Raw genomic sequence first — 17,789 nt, forward strand, 5'->3', positions numbered from 1 at the left:
CAGGGTGAAAGGAACCAATACCCTCTGCGACTTATTTCCTATGAACTGAAGAAATGACAATAGAAGTGAGAGAGGGGAGTGGTGGTTAGCGTGACAGTTAACTCCTGATTGGGAAGCTCCGGGGTTCAAGTCCCAGCTCCGCTCTTTGGTTCCAGCTTCGGAGTGATGCATCTCCTGAAAGGCAGCTAGTCACGCCTCAGCAGATCTGGATAGAGCTCCTGGCTTTGGCCTCGGGACACCAGGAGAGGATCCAGCGGATACATGTCCTCCTTCCTCTCTCTCTCTCTCTCTCTCTCTCTCTGTACCTCACCCCCTAACTTAAACAGAAAGTTATAGAGATTCTCTAACAGTTGCCTTACCGACACTGGCTTGTTGGGAAGTACTTTGGCAGTGTTCAGGTAGGGCTGGGCGGTCTGCTGATGAGAGCTGGGATATTTAAGAACTGCATAGATGACTGGGCTATATACATTACAAGATGGCTCTAGCCTTGAGATCTTGTGATTCTAAACAGTGTGTGTTTAAATTAATCAAGAGAGATCTAAGACCAATCTTATTTCAGGATCCATATTATTTTTCTGAATTCTATCCTAATATGTACTCTGTGGAGTTGTACATAAGAAGTTACTCTTAATTTTAGAGTACATTAGCGTAAATGCAGTCTTACCAAAGCCCCAACAAACTCCAGAAATTAGAACACTTTTATCAGTGTTTACTGGCTAAGGTCATTAAGCAAATTCAGGGGAAATTCCCTCACCCTTAAATTATAAACTCAAAGATTTCAAGAAATCTGCCTTCAGTATTTGCTCAGTATTTATCCAGTTTAATGAAGCTCAATTCCTTGTAGCTGTGACCACATTTATTTCTTATATTAACTTTGCTTGCTTAATGATGACTATTCATCTTCCTAAAACGTGTTTCTCTTGTATTTTTCTAGGCTTTGCTTTTGAAAAGCTCATGGTTTTAAACTGTAAAATTAAATTGTAAAGAAGACAATGAAATGTAAGGGGTGAGACAGGTCTGGGTGGCAGATGGAGTGATTTAGAGAACCCCAGATCTCTGAAACAAAAAAAGCAGCTCTCTAAACACAGTGGGACATGCCCTGTCTCAGGGCTCGGATGGATCCAAACTGCTTGGAGAGTCTGATCTCATATTTGGGGCTCCCCTACAGCCAGTGGGGCAGAGACAGAGCATCCACACAAGGTAAAAAAAAATGCCTTAAGTATATATATATAACCTGTATGTACAGTTTCTCTATGTAGGAAGGCACTTCATAATCATTATTTTATGAGCACAGGAAAGGAACAGCACGCTACAGAAAGAGAACCTTGGACAAAGCTCGGGTGGGCAGTTATTTTCAAGGAGATTTGAATTGAAATTATGAATAAGTACCAAAACACTGCTCTTACTTCTGGGGGCTTTTGGAGGATGTGAAGGCTGGAAGATCACCTGCGTGGATGGGTGGTGACAGACAGTTGGGGGAAGATGACTGAATCTCACTACACATCACCCTTCGGTGTGACCACTCAAATCGAGTAGTTAGTAAATTCTCTCACTTGAAAACATTTCCAGTAAAAGTTTCTTCACGTGAAGACCATGTGATCAGGATCATAACCATGTTCTCTGAGACCCAGAGTTGTTCCAATGCAGAACTAATGTATAAAGAACAGATGCATTAATATATATATATGTATATATATATATATATTCTACAGACTCGGAATATTACAGATGTGTACCAGTGCTGCTCTGAACAAACACCCAGTGTTTCCACAGCCTCAGTCTCCCACACCTGGAAGACCCCTGTCCTAGCAGCCATGGTGCGGACCTTGGCTAACACTCCAGGTCACTTGGTTTGCCTCCTTCTTGTGTATCTCTCATGGGCACATCATGCAAAATATGAACTGTAGTTCATGCAACTGTAAAATGGCAATAGTATTATGAACACATGGCTTGCTCTGTTTTGTATCACAAATTGATTTTAAAACTCTAAAAAGTCAGTAAAAGCAAGTAACTTGTTTCCTAGTCCAAGTTAGATTCTAGTAAGTTGGAATTTCTCTGATATTGTTGCTGTTTTGCCAGTGGTAATAATGATGCCATTACAATGTCCTGGTTCCGGATAGATCCGCAAAGATTTCCCTTTTCCTCCATTAGACTGCCTTCTGCTCTATAGTCATCCTCCACCTTTGAACATGACCTTGACTGGTACAAACGCCTTCGAGAGAAGAAAGTTATGCTCCAGTGATGAAAGTCTTCTTCTAACTCATCTCCCGTTGGGATGAGGAGGTTCACTTCAGACAAATTACCTGAGGATTTAAAACTAAGAAATAATAAAATCAAGGAAAACCTATGTATTCACAATAGAATGTATTACAGTCTTTGTTCACTGATTCCCCAGTATCAGAATAGAGATTATTCACCTTAAAAATATAGTTTTAGGGATATTCAACGGCACTTACTTGTATACAAACATAAAATCAGAAATGTTATTTATCAAAGGTTCCCAGCTAAAATGATTAAAGACATGGTGAGCATTCAGCCCAGCGGTAAAAATCTCAGTTGAGCTGTATACATCCTATGTTGGAATACCTAGTTTTGAAATCCCAATTCAAGTTTCCTGTTAATGTGCATCTGTGGCGGCAGCCCATGATGGCCCAAGTGCTTCACCATGTGGCACATACAGGGAGAACCACACTGAATCCCCAGCCCTTGACTGGCTCTCACTTAGTGCAGCTATTCCAGTTTGATGAATGAATTAACCAATGGGAGCTTTCTCTGTCCCCACCTCCCCACCCCAACTGTCCTTCCCTTCTTCTCACGTAGAGTAATTATATAAATTAAAAAAAAAATACAAAGCAGAATTATGTTTCAGATAAAATTCTAGAGAAAATAAAAGGGGGGAGGACACTACAGCACATCCAATACATGCCTTGGGATACCTACATGGGAGAACCAGTTAAAATCTCAGCTTCTGATCTCTGTGTTTTCAGATGAGCTCCGTTAATGTGCCTAGAACGCAGTGGCAAATGGCCTAATGACATGAGTGCTTACACAACATGGGGGAGATGTGCATGGAATTCCTGGCTCCAGGCTTCAGCCTGGTCCAGCCCTGGCTATTGAGGAAATTTTGGGCCATTGAGTGAAAGATGCCTTTGTCACTAGCCCTTTCAAATAAATAGCCACAGGGCCTGGCACAATAGTGTAATGGTTAAGGTCCTTGCCTTGAACGCACTGGGATCCCATATGGGTGCCGGTTCTAATCCCAGCAGTTCCGCTTCCCATCCAGCTCCCTGCTTGTGGCCTGGGAAAGCAGTCCAAAGCCTTGGGACCCTGCACCCATGTGGGAGACCTGGAAGAAGTTCCTGGTTCCTGGCTTCGGATTGGCTCAGCTCTGGCTGTTGCAGCATTTGGGGAATGAAACACTGGATGGAAAATCTTCCTCTCTGTCTCTCCTCTCTGTACATCTGCCTTTTCAATAAAATAAATAAATCTTAAAAAAAGAAAAAGCCAAATAGCAATATGTAGAAAAAGAAGAGAGAAAATAAGTAAACATTTTTAATCCTTCCTGTATGTGAACACACACACACACACATTACATTTCTATAGGTTCACATCTCTGAATTTCAGTTCAACCTTGGACAACTAGCTGACAGTCAATAGATTATGACACGCTGTAGTAAATCTAAGAAAATCTTGTCGAGAAATCCATGAGAATTTAATTAGTATTAGTTAGCCAGCATATACTGAGCTACTGTGGTATTTCGCCACATGAATCATAGTAATATGATAACGTTGCATTCATTTGTGAAAACAGAAAAAAACTATAGGATTAGCAACATATTTGTTTAAAAACACGTGACTTTTAAAACTTGGCAGCAGGAATAGTAAATAACTCAACATGTAGTACTACATTACGCTCAGGAAATAGTTTCTAAAAGTCTTGAGAACATACTGTTTGCTGGCCAGATGAAGCTGCTTACTTAACATTTGAATGTTTACTATGAACTTTCAGAGTTTTCAAACACAGATTGTTCCCTTAGTGCCCTTTGCCTGTTGCCCCAGTCATGTTTGCGCTGCTTTTCTCTCCCCTTATGAAAAGCCTTCCCAAGCAAAGGTTGTTTTGCACCTGGGCCATATCCAAAAGTTCACAAACTCTGAATTAATGAAAACAAAATAAATGATGTTCCCCTGCCCTGGATAAATTCAAAATTGAGTAGAGTTGTTTGGTCTGAGCCAAGAGGAAATAAATTGGAGTTTATGTATACTGAATACTGAGTTGACGCAATTCAGATTTATTATTGTTGTTGACTTTGTAGGGAGGATTTTTTTTTCCCCTTTCTTCTCTTAACTTTGTCCAAAATTGAGCAGTAAATCCATTCTCTCGGTCATGGGCTACTCGCCGGACTGAGGCAAGGAAGCGCTCATGGTTAGATCGGCTGCTTGTTGGCGTGGCCTGGCGTGGCTCCTCCTGAATGACGCCCTTAGGAGAAATTTGTGTGAGAAGCAAAATTGAAATCTCCCACAGATTTTCATTAAGTGCCTCACGAAGGAAATTATGATGAAGTCCATTCATTCAGAGAAATATTGTTACATGATATAGAGGAGTGCTGATCAGTGCTCGTGCTGCTGTGAAAGGAACCTTTGTTAAGGTGCTAACAACCACCTAGGATGTAGAATGAGTCGATGTGACTGTTTTTAAAGATGGATAGAATATAACGTTAGGAAGATTGTGGTAACAAGGGTACCCTCTGCACCGTTAGCAGATGCAAAGTGGCTCATTGTTCCGGAGACATGGATTGGTGGACAGACTGTTTCCCAGTGAAAATGACTGTGTGTTCTTAAACAGGAGCAGCCTGTGCCAGAAGCTTCTGCCAAGGCTCGCTAGTCCCGGCAGAAACGTCAGCGTGGCATCGTTTATCAGGGCCAACATCTGGAAGCAACTAAGTATCTGAAAATGGATTCCTGGGAAATCAAATCTGGTGGTAGGAAGACACAAGGAAATATCGGGTGCCCATTAAAAATGGTGCAGCAAAATTAAAATGTATTGCCATGAGAAGAAGCTTAGGACATGCTGTTGGGTAAGCAAAAGTAAGTTAAATAAATGAGATGTAGGGTATATACGAATTGTACATTCATGAGTAAACAAACAGATCACTGGAAAAAGTTCTACAAAGCTGTGTTGCTTTGTTCTGCTGTGTTGCTTTGTTCTGCTGTGTGTGTGTGTGTGTGTGTGTGTGTGTGCTCCTCTGAACTCAAATATTTTTTTAAAGAAAAGGAGAATAACATTAGGAATAGAATAACATTAGGAATAGAATACAGGGTCACTTCCTGCAGAAATGAAGAATGGCTGATAGAATTTCAGCTAAAGGAAGAAGGCATTTGGAAAGTGCTGTATTCCGCTTTAAAGATTTTGTTTGAATTTTTTCAAGCAGAAAAGCAACAAACCTCTGTGATTTAATGCACATCAACACAGATGTCCATAAAGTTAAGCAAAAGTTATGTGTATAATATGTTTGTTAATATACTGAGATGGATTTGTTCACAGAAATATCCTTTATTCTCTCAGCTTTTTACTTTTTAAAAATGCATTTTGAATGTCCTTCTACATTGATGCATAAAGAACTCCTTAAAATAGTCGCTATTTTTTCAAAGAATTATTTATTTATTTATTTATTAAGGATTTATTTATTTTTATTACAAAGTCAGATATACAGAGAGGAGGAGAGACAGAGAGGAAGATCTTCTGTCCGATGATTCATTCCCCAAGTGAGCACAATGGCCGGTACTGCACTGATCCAAAGCCGGGAACCAGGAACCTCTTCCGTGTCTCCCACACGGGTGCAGGGTTCCAAAGCATTGGGCCATCCTCTACTGTTTTCCCAAGCCACAAGCAGGGAGCTGGATGGGAAGTGGAACCGCCGGGATTGGAACCAGCGGCCGTATGGGATCCCAGTGCGTTCAAGGCGAGGACTTTAGCCACTAGGTCACACCACAAGGCCCTATTTTTTTTATTTCTAAGACCAAGGAAGAAAAGGTGGAATAGAGTGAAAGTGAAAGGGCAACGACCCGCCATATGCTGTTTCACTCCGCTCATGACCTCAGTGGTCAGGGCTGGGCCAATTAAGCCGGGGGACAGGAGCTCTTTCGTTTGGGTGTCCCCAAAATATGTCATTAGATAAATATGACATAATTCGCTTAGCCGTTTCTTCTGCTGAGAATATTTCTGTCCAGTTTTCTGCTAACGCAAACAATTCCTATAACATTAACTGCAGAAAAAAAAGCATATACAAAATTACCACTGACTTCTTGAATAATTCATAAGTATGTCTCGTTTTCCCATTTAAATTGCTGCTGCTGCTGGAATTTACGTGGGGATAAGGAGTCAGTTAGGAATCCTTTTTTTGATTGTCTTATTTTTTTTCCCCAAATCAAATAACTCGAATCACAGTCTTGTTGAACAATCTATCTTTTTCCATTGTGTTAAACTGCCATTTCTCTCTAAATTGATATACCTGTTTGTTGCGATATAAAATAAAATATCATAACATTAGGGAGAGGGGATTGACAAAAAACAATTTTTCACCAAGAAAAATATTTGTGCAAAAACGCGAGAGTGGATGGGGTTGCGGTTATCAGCATCGTGCTCCTGCAGAAAGCAAGTTGAAACCTTGCAGGAAATGTGGAAGCAGGGGTTGCAAGGAATTGACAAGCCGCCAGGACATCCAGGACCTGAAGCCTCCCCAAAATACTTTATAGAACCATGTGAGTCTGAAGTGGCTTGTGGCAGGAAACGATAAAGAGAAAAATTCGTGAAATTGGGTGAGGGGACTAAGGGCAGCATAGAAAACCCAGCAAAACCAAAACCATCATAAAACACTCGGGAGATTGATGCCTCCCTAGCAACACTCGCCAGGCAGGAACGAAGAGGACACAAATTACTGAGATGAAAGGTCAGGCACCAAGACAGCGAGGATATTATAAACAACCGCGTGCCAACAAATATGAGAATATAGATGGAATGAGAAATTCATAGAGAAACACGACTTCAACAATTCATACAGAAACAGATAGAAAATTTCACTGATCCTCTATCTGTTAAAATAAATCCACGCTTAGAATTCTTCCACCTGTTTATGGAGAAAAGAAGGATGCGTTTTATGACACCTGAATAATATTAAACAACGCAACCTGGGAAAGATCGTGATACACAATAAAGACACGTCCCTACAGAAGAAATCCTAAATGCAACATTACTGAATTAAATCCTCTAGTGTTTTTTAGGATAGTAGTATAATCAAGTAAGAATGATGGCAAGAATGTAAGATTGTTTTAGCATTTAAAAACTAATAAATATATCCAAAGAATGAAAGGAGCTATCATTTGATTTAGTTATTAAAACACCACTGGTGTATGCTCAATTCCCACATGGGGGTGGTTGTGTTGGAGTTGAGGCTTCCTGTTGCTGCATATGTCAAGAGTACAAGCTCAAGTACTTGGAGATGGAGTTCGTCCCTGCTATACACATTGGAGCCCTGGTTGGAGATCTATACTCTTGGCTTCCTACTGACAAGACCAGGCCACTGAGGGCATTTGGGGAGTGAAACAACAGACAGAAGTTTGCTGAATCTTTCTTTCTCTCTCATTCTACTCAATGCCTGCCTTGCAAATAAATTGTATTTTTAAAAATAAACATAACTGGACCCGGCGTGATGGCGTAATGGTTAAAGTCCTCGCCTTGCACATGCCCTGGGATCCCATATGGGTGCTGGTTCCAATCCCGGCGGCCCTGCTTCTCATCCAGCTCCCTGCTTGTGGCCTGGGAAAGCAGCCCAGGGCAACCCAAAGCCTTGGGATCCTGCACCTGCGTTGGAGACCAGGAGGAGTTCCTGGCTCCTGGCTTCGGATTGGTTCAGCTCCAGCCATTGCGGTTACTTGGGGAGTGAACCATCGGACAGAAGATTTTCCTCTCTGTCTCTCCTCCTCTCTGTATATCCGCCTTTCCAATAAAAATAAATAAATCTTTTTGAAAAATGTGCATAACTAAATTACCTAAATATTGAAAAAAATCATATGATCAAATTAATAGGAAAAGATAAATCATTAGGTAAAAATTAAAACATTCTCCATATTTATTTACAAGTCTATTCCTAACAGAATAAGGATTTAAGTAAATCTCTTTAATCTCTTAGTGAGTTTCTATAAATTCCATAGATAAATATTGAAAGTTTTCTTATGAGACTGGGAATATAGGACAGAGATGAACTCATCACCATTTCTCTATTCTATAATGTGCTGGAGATCCTAACAAAAGCAGTTTATAAGGAGTACAGTTTATAATCACAACAAAACATCAAAGACCTAGAATCAAATTTAAAATAGAAAAATTTTGCAACATGCTTGTGTGGAGAATTAAAGAGAGAAATTTTTTTTTTAAAGTTGTAAAGCTATCCAACACACATGGTCTGGAAGCTTCAATTTTGGACAACTCTGTATTTTACTCAAATTTGTCAATAACTTAATATCCCTGGGAAATTTCTATGGAAACCAATAAGCTTATTCCGAAATTTAAGTGCTGGTGTCAAGAGACAAACGGGAATTAGAAAACTGTCAACAAACTCCAATTTGGGGAAGAATTTGGATCCACTAGAACCACTGAGGCGAGTACATGTGGGTACTACCATTTTGGAAGAGTGCATGACATTATGTCCCAGCAATTCTATTCAAGGTCAAACATGCGTTTATAACAGGACAATTCACTGTAGCTCCGAATTGGAAACAACCCAAGTGGCCATGAATGGTTAAGTACCTTGGGGTATAGTCATACAAATGGAAACTAATCGAACTACTACATTGAAGCAGCATGAAAAAGCTCACAGACATGATGTTAAGATGTTAAGACTCTTTCATAAGAAAGAGTCTGCATCGTGCCTGGTATGATGACAAAATGTGTTAGTCCACTGCCTGAGGTACTAGCATCCCATATTGGTGCCAGTTCGAGTCATGGCTGCTCAACTTCCAATCCAGCTCCTTGCTAATGGTTTGGGAAAACAGCAGATGTTCATCTAAAGCCTTGGACCCCCACGGCCCCACAGGAGACTCAAAAGCTCCTGGTTCTCAGCTTCTGACTAGTCTAGCTCTAGCTGTGGCTGCCAATTAAGGAGTGAACGAACAAATGGAAGATCTTTCAGATCTCTCTCTCTCGGTTTGTGTGTGTATCTGTCTCTCTTTTTAACTTTAGCTTTCTAGGAAAGTAAATAAATCTTAGAAAACAGGGGAAAAAAACCAAGTACGCATTACCTGATTCCATTCATATGAAAATAAGAAACAACACAAAACAAACCGTAATTCCTGGTAGGAAACATGACTGAGAAGGGAGCCAAGAGAAATTCTACAGTATTGCTAGTGCCTCTCTATCTTAAAATGTAAACATTTAATTTATGCATCTTCCTGAGTGTTTAAACATCAATAAAAACATTTGTAAGTATGCAGAAATATCCAGGAAACTCCCAGTGGTGTGAGGAATGGGGAAAGATCCTTGAAATGCTGTAGTGAATTGTGTAGCAACGTTAAGGATGCAATATTGATAAAGAAATAAAAGAAAAGAGTAGGTCCAAAACCGGGACTAAAATGCAAATTGAGGAGCTTGCTTTGTGGTGTTGTCCAGAAAGCATCACCTGCACCACCAGCATTCCCTCTGGGGGCAGGTCTGTGCTTGGCTGCTTCTCTTCAGATCCAGCTCCAAAATCATGGCATGGGAAAAGTGATGGAATGCGGTCCAAGCTTTTGAGATCCTCTACATAATACATCTGGGGGAGATTCATAATTTAAGCCCTGAGTTATCCAATGGAATCAAATTTCTAAGATACATATTCAAACCCATGGTGCTCCATGTAAAATCTTTAGGAAAAATTCCCCTCACATCTCAATAATCAACAGAAAAAATTTTTTTCTTCCAAGATGCTTTTCTTTAAGGTGATGAATGGATGAAGATTGGGTGATGGTGATGGGCAAGAGTAACAAACTTTCCCAATACCTTAAGAATTGACCATCCATTCTTTTGTGTGTACTCTGTGTGGGTGGAAACGATTTGTTTATTTCTTCTACTAATGCAGGATTCTAAAGGATGCATGGTTTTAAATGATAGAAGCCCACCTCCAATCAAAGTATAATTTCCTGGTGTCTTCAGTGTGGAAATCTGGGGGAGGATTCTGCTCCAAGGAGGGTTGGGCGGGGAGAATGATGCAGTGCCAGCATGCCCTTGGCTTCTCACTTAGCCATTTCTTCCAAAATCACAGAAGTCTTCCAGCAGCTCCCTAGCTAGCATCCTTCTGATTTTTCCTGCAGGGAAAACATGGGAATCTTTGCCCGAACACTTTTTGTAAAACCGCATTGAATTTCTTTGGCTCTAAATGTGTCACATCCATTTTTGAATAGAGCATACTGCCTAGGGAAATGCATTGAGTGGTTTAGTTCTAAATTGTAGGATCCATATCTGAGTCATGGAGGAGTCAACCCAGGGGCTCAAAGTGGAACATAAGGTGGAAACTAACAGGCTGAATGGGCAACAAGCAGTAGTGTCTGGTTCAAAGTAGCATACCCTTTGGATGCGTGCAGGAGAAGCCAAAGCCCTGTGAACTTCAACTTGACACTTGCTTAGTAGTGTTAAAAACTGGACAGCGGCTAAGCGCTAAATGTTAGTGTTCACCCTTATCTACATTCTAGTGGTTTTTAGGAGGTGACACCTTTGGGAGGTGGTTGGGTCATGAAGTTGCAGTGCTCACAAATGATATTGGTGCACTTAAAGAGAGACCAAGAAAAACATTCTCCCTTCTCCACGTGAGGGGGCAGCAAGTAGGTGGCCATTTGTAAACCAGGAACAAGGCTTTCAATAGCAGTGAACCAACCAGCAACTTGTCAACTCCCTAAATCCAGAACTGAGAAATAGACTTCTGTTGTTTAAGATAGCTCCTTTTGGCAGTCCAGATTACCAGCCAAAACTTCACTCTTGAAAAATTAAAGATACAAAGTAAAATCATGTTCTTTGTCCCTTGTGTGACTCTCTCCTCTCATTCGAAAGTTTTCTGTGCTTCTGTGGGTGATAGCGTGTGTATCACCCCCTGGCCTAGGATGAAAAACAAGGGCTCAGGAGAGCCCGCGGTGGCTGCCGTCACACAGAGGACATCTTATGCCAGGAAGCTGTGTCTTTTTCAATCCGTTCTCTCCGTTACTGGTTTTAAATAATGTTTCTGACAAGATTCTGCTTTTCTTTATGTCAACTGTCAGGGAGCAGGCATTGGGCATTATTTGTGGGGCTGTAAATCCATTACATGAAAAAATAATGAGTCCTTAGAAAGTCAGGAGAAAGGCCTCCCGAGGCAGTTCCCCAGCACTGATTTATGTCGGGCCTCAAATGAAGTTTTAGAAACTTGGAAATGCAAAGTCTGGAACCTAAAATCAAGTGTTTTTTTTTTTTTTCCAAATCTGCCTTTGTTGCCCAACCCATGGACATAATTCCCCTTTACTCTCAATCTGGAATTTGGACACTGTTTTTTGTGTTCAACTTAAAGTGTTTGGTTAATGGTCTAAAAGTTAACTTTAGGAAGCACCTCTCGGCATAGCCTCCGTTCTTCCAACTGAATGTGATGTATCTATTCTGTTCTCAATGCAGAAACTGATTCCTGAGATTAATCATTTTCTGTTTACCAGCTAGAAATTATAGACATTTCATGGATAGACCTATATCAGTCAATTTAATGAGTTTTGTTGTCTGGGATTTGAAGCATGTTCACCACTCTAATGTGAAAAGATAATCACCATTCATTTTAACACTGAGTTTCCATATTTTCAAGTCTGTCCCTCCTCTCTGCCTGCCGATGGTTATTTAACTTGAGCTGTGTTTAAAATGGAGTCGCTGAGGGCGTGGAGAGTCAAGGGCCTCTACAGGGTGACGTGCAGATGGGGCAAAGTAATGCTTGCATCCGGAAGAGAATCAGCTAGCTTCAGTTTCTTTAAGAGCGGCTATTTTGTCATCTCAGCAGAAATGATTCCATGGTACATTTTTCCCAGGTGCATCACTGACCTTGTAGTCAGAAAAAAAGGATGTGAACTTGGCTTTGGAGTCTTCCACTCAATAGAAAGCCAGGGTGGAGTCCGCAGACCTGGCAGGAGAGACAGGGCCCCCTGCACCACTCCAGAGACTGAGAACAAGGCCCACGGGAGGTCTTTCCGCAGACAAAGGAGGACCAGCCAGCCAGGAAATACAGTTGCGAGGTTTTAAGTGGACTCGGACCTGTGTTACAATTAATGGATTTTTCAACTTCTGTTTTGTTTTTCAGTTGTTTGAATTTATGAACTTTTTGGCTGAGAATGTCATCTTCTGCTACATGGGCCTGGCACTGTTCACGTTCCAGAATCATATCTTTAATGCTCTGTTTATCCTGGGAGCCTTTGTATCCTTTAAAATGCAGAACATGGGATGACTTGAGAACAAACTACCTCCTTCCACTGATACATCTGTTCGATGGTTAAATGCCTCACTTTCACTGCAAAGCTCAAAGCCAAGGATGCTACGTAAGTTTTGCTGAGTAGAGAACAGTACCCTCAGGAATTCAAGACCTTTATTAAAATATTATGGTTCAAGAAAAGATGTTTGGGAAGGAACGAGGAAAATCAAAGGGAAAGCTGAAACAAAAATGGCATGTTACAGTATTACAAATATGCTCAGCTAAAATTATGAATCCTTCACATAAGAATGAACCAGTTCATTCTTTACATGAAATCTATGTAGTCTGCATTCAATGATATCAGAAGGCAGCTGGGGTTATTAAGCTCTGGAAATGTTTACATTGCATTCTGAGCTTCCAGTGAAGACTCTCAAAGGAGGACAGATAGCAGAATGACCAAAGGAAACCGTGTGGCTGGCATCCTAGGACATCTGAGTTGACTCTAGTGAGATGGTGTCAGCGCTCTCACTTGTCATGCAGAGGACTTTCCTAGCAGTCGGCCTGGAGCAGGAGGCTTACCCAATTGGAATGGATGTCAGTCCGAGATGATTTTGAGCCATTAGAAATGTCCTTAAGGGCGATCTGCAGCTGCTGTCCTGATGTGCACTTGGAAAAGGGGCAACTGGCCCTCGGGTCCCAGGCAGCTCATCTGAGCAGCGAGGAGAGCTGACTCCTCACTCTGAACCCTGTTCCAACCAAGCACCTGCATTTGCCTCTCAGCTGGATGCTAGCCTCTGCCCAGATAACCTGATCCTGTTGAGAGCAAACAATACACAACCAGGGAGGGAGTCAGAGACAGTGACGAGAACAGACACCCAGCAGCGTTTCCATAGATTTTTTATGTAAAATGTCTCTCAAGGCAGCAGAGTTGTACATGTAGACAAATAATTCTCGCCAAATTAAACCCACAAAAAGGAAAGAGTGAGCCAAGCTTGATAAGTTCAGGGAGCGTACAGTGGTGGAACAAGAGATAGGAATCACAACCAAGATTCTATTTATCCGTTCTAAAGTGCTGCTCGAGAAGATAATACCGCAGCGCCTAATGGTGCCTGCCTCACATCTTATAGACGATCCGAGGCAAAACTCAGTCATCAGCAACAGAACCGTGATGAAAGAATTTACGGTGATTGAAATGGTATTGTGAAAGCAATTTTCAATCCGGTATATATATTCAGCGAAAGGTAGAGTTCCCTATTTTTCATGTTATAGACTTGGCATTGACCAGTGACTTTGGGAAGCAAGCTGGACATACAGGAATGGAAATGTTTATCTTTGTTTGCTGGTAGAAACGTGACTCACGCCCTTGTTGTAGCAACATTTTCCTCAATGTTTTCCTAGCTCGCGATTTTTATTGCCAGAGCTTGCAACATATACCCTCTCTCCTTCCTGCTGAATTTGGGCCGGAAGCAGAAGATCCCATGGAACTTCCAGCACATGATGATGTTTTCAGGTATGTGAGCTCCCCTTGAAGTCGATGCTGCGGATGCTGCATTCTCTCTCATACTTGTATAGAACACAGGAAACCCTGAGGACACTTTCAGACCCCCAGGAGAAATGTAACCTTTCTTTGCCTCATTGTACCCAGCACCACACTCCATAGGTTCTGAACAGTAACAGGATTTCTCTTTCCAAAAAGGGAAGTGAAATAAAAGCAAATCTCTATGGCATGGACTCAGGGCAAAGCAGTGGATCAGGAACTGTTGTTCCTCCCAATCCATCTTAGCTCACTTTCCATTGCATGTTAGGTCATTTGAATTAGGATTCTATACATTGAGTACTCCAGGTAAACCATGTGTAAAGGTCCGAGCTGGAAGCTTCTCACAGCTGGATCTAAGTCTGTCGGTTGCTAGCTAAGAAGATAAATTTTCATTGGGCGCTAACCAAGTGCCCAGGAGTGGCGCTGAGCACTGATTGAGGAAATCATCCAAGGTTTTTGCTCTCCAGTAGCTTACATTCCAATTGCCTAATCCATACTTGAAGGGTTCCTAGCAGATAAAGAAATAAACCAAATGAAATAAACCAAATAAAGAAATAAGCCAAATGCTAACTCTGAACAACTCCGCAGATTGTGTTTTCCTGGTCGATGGTCCTGCCAGCACTATGCCCCTGTGGCTTTTCTGTGTGTGAATAACCATGCAGGGGGTTCAGTGGCTGTCCACTGCAGGGTACATAAGAGCAAAGAAGAACTTCCTACCAGGACAGTGCAGACAAATATCATTTGGGGTTCACACGAGCATAGGAAGATGCTAACATTTTATTAATACTATTGGTCAATCACTATTTATTGAATTTGTGAAGCAAACATGGATCTGTTATGCACATGGGAAAACAGATGTTCATAATATTCAGAGTTAATTATTTTAGTGCAAGAGAAAAAGTATTGCTGAGCCCAGATCTGTGAAAACTCGTTCAATGCCGATCAAGCATCTCAAAATTCTTACAGGTGGTTCTAGATATGAATGGCTTGTTTGCCCCTCAGCTCCATTCTAGCCTAATCCCCACAATGAAAACTGGAAGCTCCCAGGTTGAGAACATGTTTAATCAAGTGTGAACCAAGTCACTTTTGTTGCAGTCTTTTCATAAACTCTTCTGTGTCCACATACGCTTGGGTGAAAGAGAATCAGTGTGAGAAGTTGCACAGAGGCGTGAGCTCTGTGTTAGAACAGCGGTGAACTCCGGCAATGAGTCAATACCTGTTAAGTGAATGCACAAGCTAAATTTGATCACATCAACAGGGAGCTAGTGTTGAGCTGCATTTTTGTAAAGTATTTCTTGGAGCTGGAAAGCATTTTCCCTTCTTTCCTTTCAAAACAATAATTTTGCTCTTTATCATAGTAACTTAAAAGGGTTTTCAAAATGTGGGTGTTATATTTTAAAGATTGTTTTATAGGACCATGAATGCTTTCAGAATAATGTAAGGTGTTAGATATTCACATTGGGATAAAAAGTGTCTGCCCAAAAGGTCACTAGCCTCAAGATTCCTTTAGCCTTAAGTTTGTTTTCATGTCGGGTTGAAGGCTTTGCTTCTGACACAGCTTCCTGCTCATGCGCACTCTGGGAAGCAACAGTAGATTTCCCAAGTATTGGAATCTCTGCGACTCATGCGGGAGACCCGAGTGGAGGTCCTCACTCCTGGTTTTGGCCTCGCCGTATGGGGCATTTGTTGAATGAGCCACTACATGGAAGATGAGATCTCCCCTCTCCTCTCTCTCTCTCTCTCTCTCTCTCTCTCCCTGCCTTTCAAATAAATAAGAACAAACAAACTCTAAATAAAGAAAAAACAAACTTGGATTCTATAAAACTAAAAGATTGATTTAAAGACACACTAGTCAGATAATTCCTATCATTCAGAACGCAAAACTTTCAGAACATCCATCTCCACTTGACTAATGTCTGGAGATTGCCACCCATCTGAGCATGCGTGCCATCTGTCAGGTGTGCTGAGTCATCACGGCTGAACAGTTTGGGCCAAGGAGGATTTATTTTTATATATTGAATTGCATTTTTGCTCTGTACACTTCTGTCATTGAAATGAGCGTGTGAGTGTGTGTGTGTGTGTGTGTGTGTGTGTGTGTGTGTGTAATGTTCATTTTATTACAAGTTAATAACATTGATCATAATCCTTGGCTTGATGGGAAGAACATTGAAATTTCCACTTACAAAACTGTTTTCTGGCTTTAAGATGAGGATATTACAATGTTACATAGCTGTGTAACTGAATAAGTGCTACAAGTTGAAAGTCACTTCCTGCTTCCTTAAGACCTTCGGGAGGCGCTGTTTTGAGGCAGGGTAGAAGGGACCTCATCGATCTAGCTTTTTTCCTGTGTGATAAGTTGCTCAAAACAAACAATTTACTCTCTTTTAGTGTTCTAAATATCCAATTCGGCATTACTAAATATATCCATAGTGTTGTACAACTGTTATCCCAATCCAACTGCATAATTTGTTCATCTTGTAAAGCCAAAACTCTACACCTGCTGAACAATAGTTCTCCACTCCCCCTTAGCCCGCCCTTTGGAAAGCACCATTCTACATTCCTTCTCTCTGGATTTGGACCACTCTAGAAGCTGCATTTCCACAGAATCACACAGTATTACGTTTATTTATTCTTATTGGAAAGGCAGATATACATAAAGGAGGAGAGACAGAGAGGAAGATCTTCCATCCGATGGTTCACTTCCCCAAGTGGCTGCATCAGCCAGAGCTGTGCCAATCAAAAGCCAGGAACCAGGAGCTCCTCCAAATCTCCCATGCCAGTGCAGGGTCCCAAGGCTTTGGGCCATCCTTGACTACTTTCCCACGCCACAAGCAGGGAGCTGGATGGGAAGTGGGGCAGCCAGGATTAGAACTAGTGCCATATGGAATCCTGGCATATGCAAGGTGAAGATTTTAACCACTACGCTGTCACGCCAGGCCTGGGTATTATTTTTTGATCCAGTGCACTAATCTGATATTTGTTTGGTGAGTTTAAGCCATTTATATCCAGGGTTAATATCAATAGGTGGTAATTTGGCTCTGTCATTTTATTAGTGGGTTGTTCACTGATTTAGTCTTTGCTTGTCTTTTTACTATGATGCTCTCCACGTTTGCCTTTGGTTTTGATAGGTGCTACTCCATTTCTTTGTCAATGGAACATCTTTAAATATCATTTGTAGGGCAGGTCTGAAAGAGGCATATTCTTTCAGCTTTTCTTTGTAGTGAAAGAATTTCATTTCATTTTCAAAGACAAAGGAAATTTTTTGTTGGATACGTTATTCTGGGCCAAAATTTTTTTCCTTTTAAAATCTGGAATATGTCATTCCGTTCTCCTCTGGCCTGTAGAGTTTTCTGTGAGATGTCTCCTGTGAATTTCATTGGCATTCCTTTATATGTCAATTGATTTTTTTTCATGTACACATTTAAGGATTTTTTTTCCTTAGATTCCACTAAGGAGAGCTTGGTTATCATGTGTCATGGTGAAGATCGCTTTTGGTCAATCCTAATGGGAGTTCTGTGCCCCTCCTGTATGCTGTTTCCCAATTCTTTCTCCATATCAGGAAAGTTTTCATTTATTATTTCATTAAATAAATATTTAAACTCAGCTTCTCTTTCTGCACCTTCTGGAACTCCCATAATTCTTATATTTTGCCTTTTAATCATGTCTCTTAATTCTTGACTACTTCTCTTAGCTTTCTCCAGTTCTGCTTACAACTTTTTGATTGTTTCCCCATGGCGATGACAAGTATCTTCCAACTCTGAGATTCTTTCTTCTGCCTCATTCATTTTGTTACAGAGACTTTCCATGGAATT

The 17,789-nt window shown here is 41.1% G+C and overlaps 1 protein-coding gene and 1 long non-coding RNA gene across 2 annotated transcripts in view; both read left to right on the plus strand.

The window, feature by feature from the left end:
• The window catches only part of LOC121167675 (sodium/hydrogen exchanger 9-like), a 557,393-nt gene that overhangs the window by 319,008 nt on the left and 220,596 nt on the right, over positions 1-17,789 (plus strand). The window contains exons 10-11 of the mRNA XM_040997226.1: positions 12,333-12,446; positions 13,839-13,950. Coding sequence (XP_040853160.1) covers positions 12,333-12,446; positions 13,839-13,950 — 226 coding nt within the window. The remainder of the gene's footprint in view (positions 1-12,332; positions 12,447-13,838; positions 13,951-17,789) is intronic.
• Positions 280-1,224, plus strand: LOC121167677. Its single transcript, XR_005885623.1, has 3 exons — positions 280-707; positions 952-957; positions 1,139-1,224. It is a non-coding gene; the product is annotated as an uncharacterized LOC121167677 (long non-coding RNA).

The sequence above is a fragment of the Ochotona curzoniae genome, unplaced genomic scaffold (genome assembly GCF_017591425.1).
Source record: "Ochotona curzoniae isolate NIBS_2020 unplaced genomic scaffold, NIBS_Ocur_1.0 patch422, whole genome shotgun sequence".
NCBI lineage: Eukaryota > Metazoa > Chordata > Mammalia > Lagomorpha > Ochotonidae > Ochotona > Ochotona curzoniae.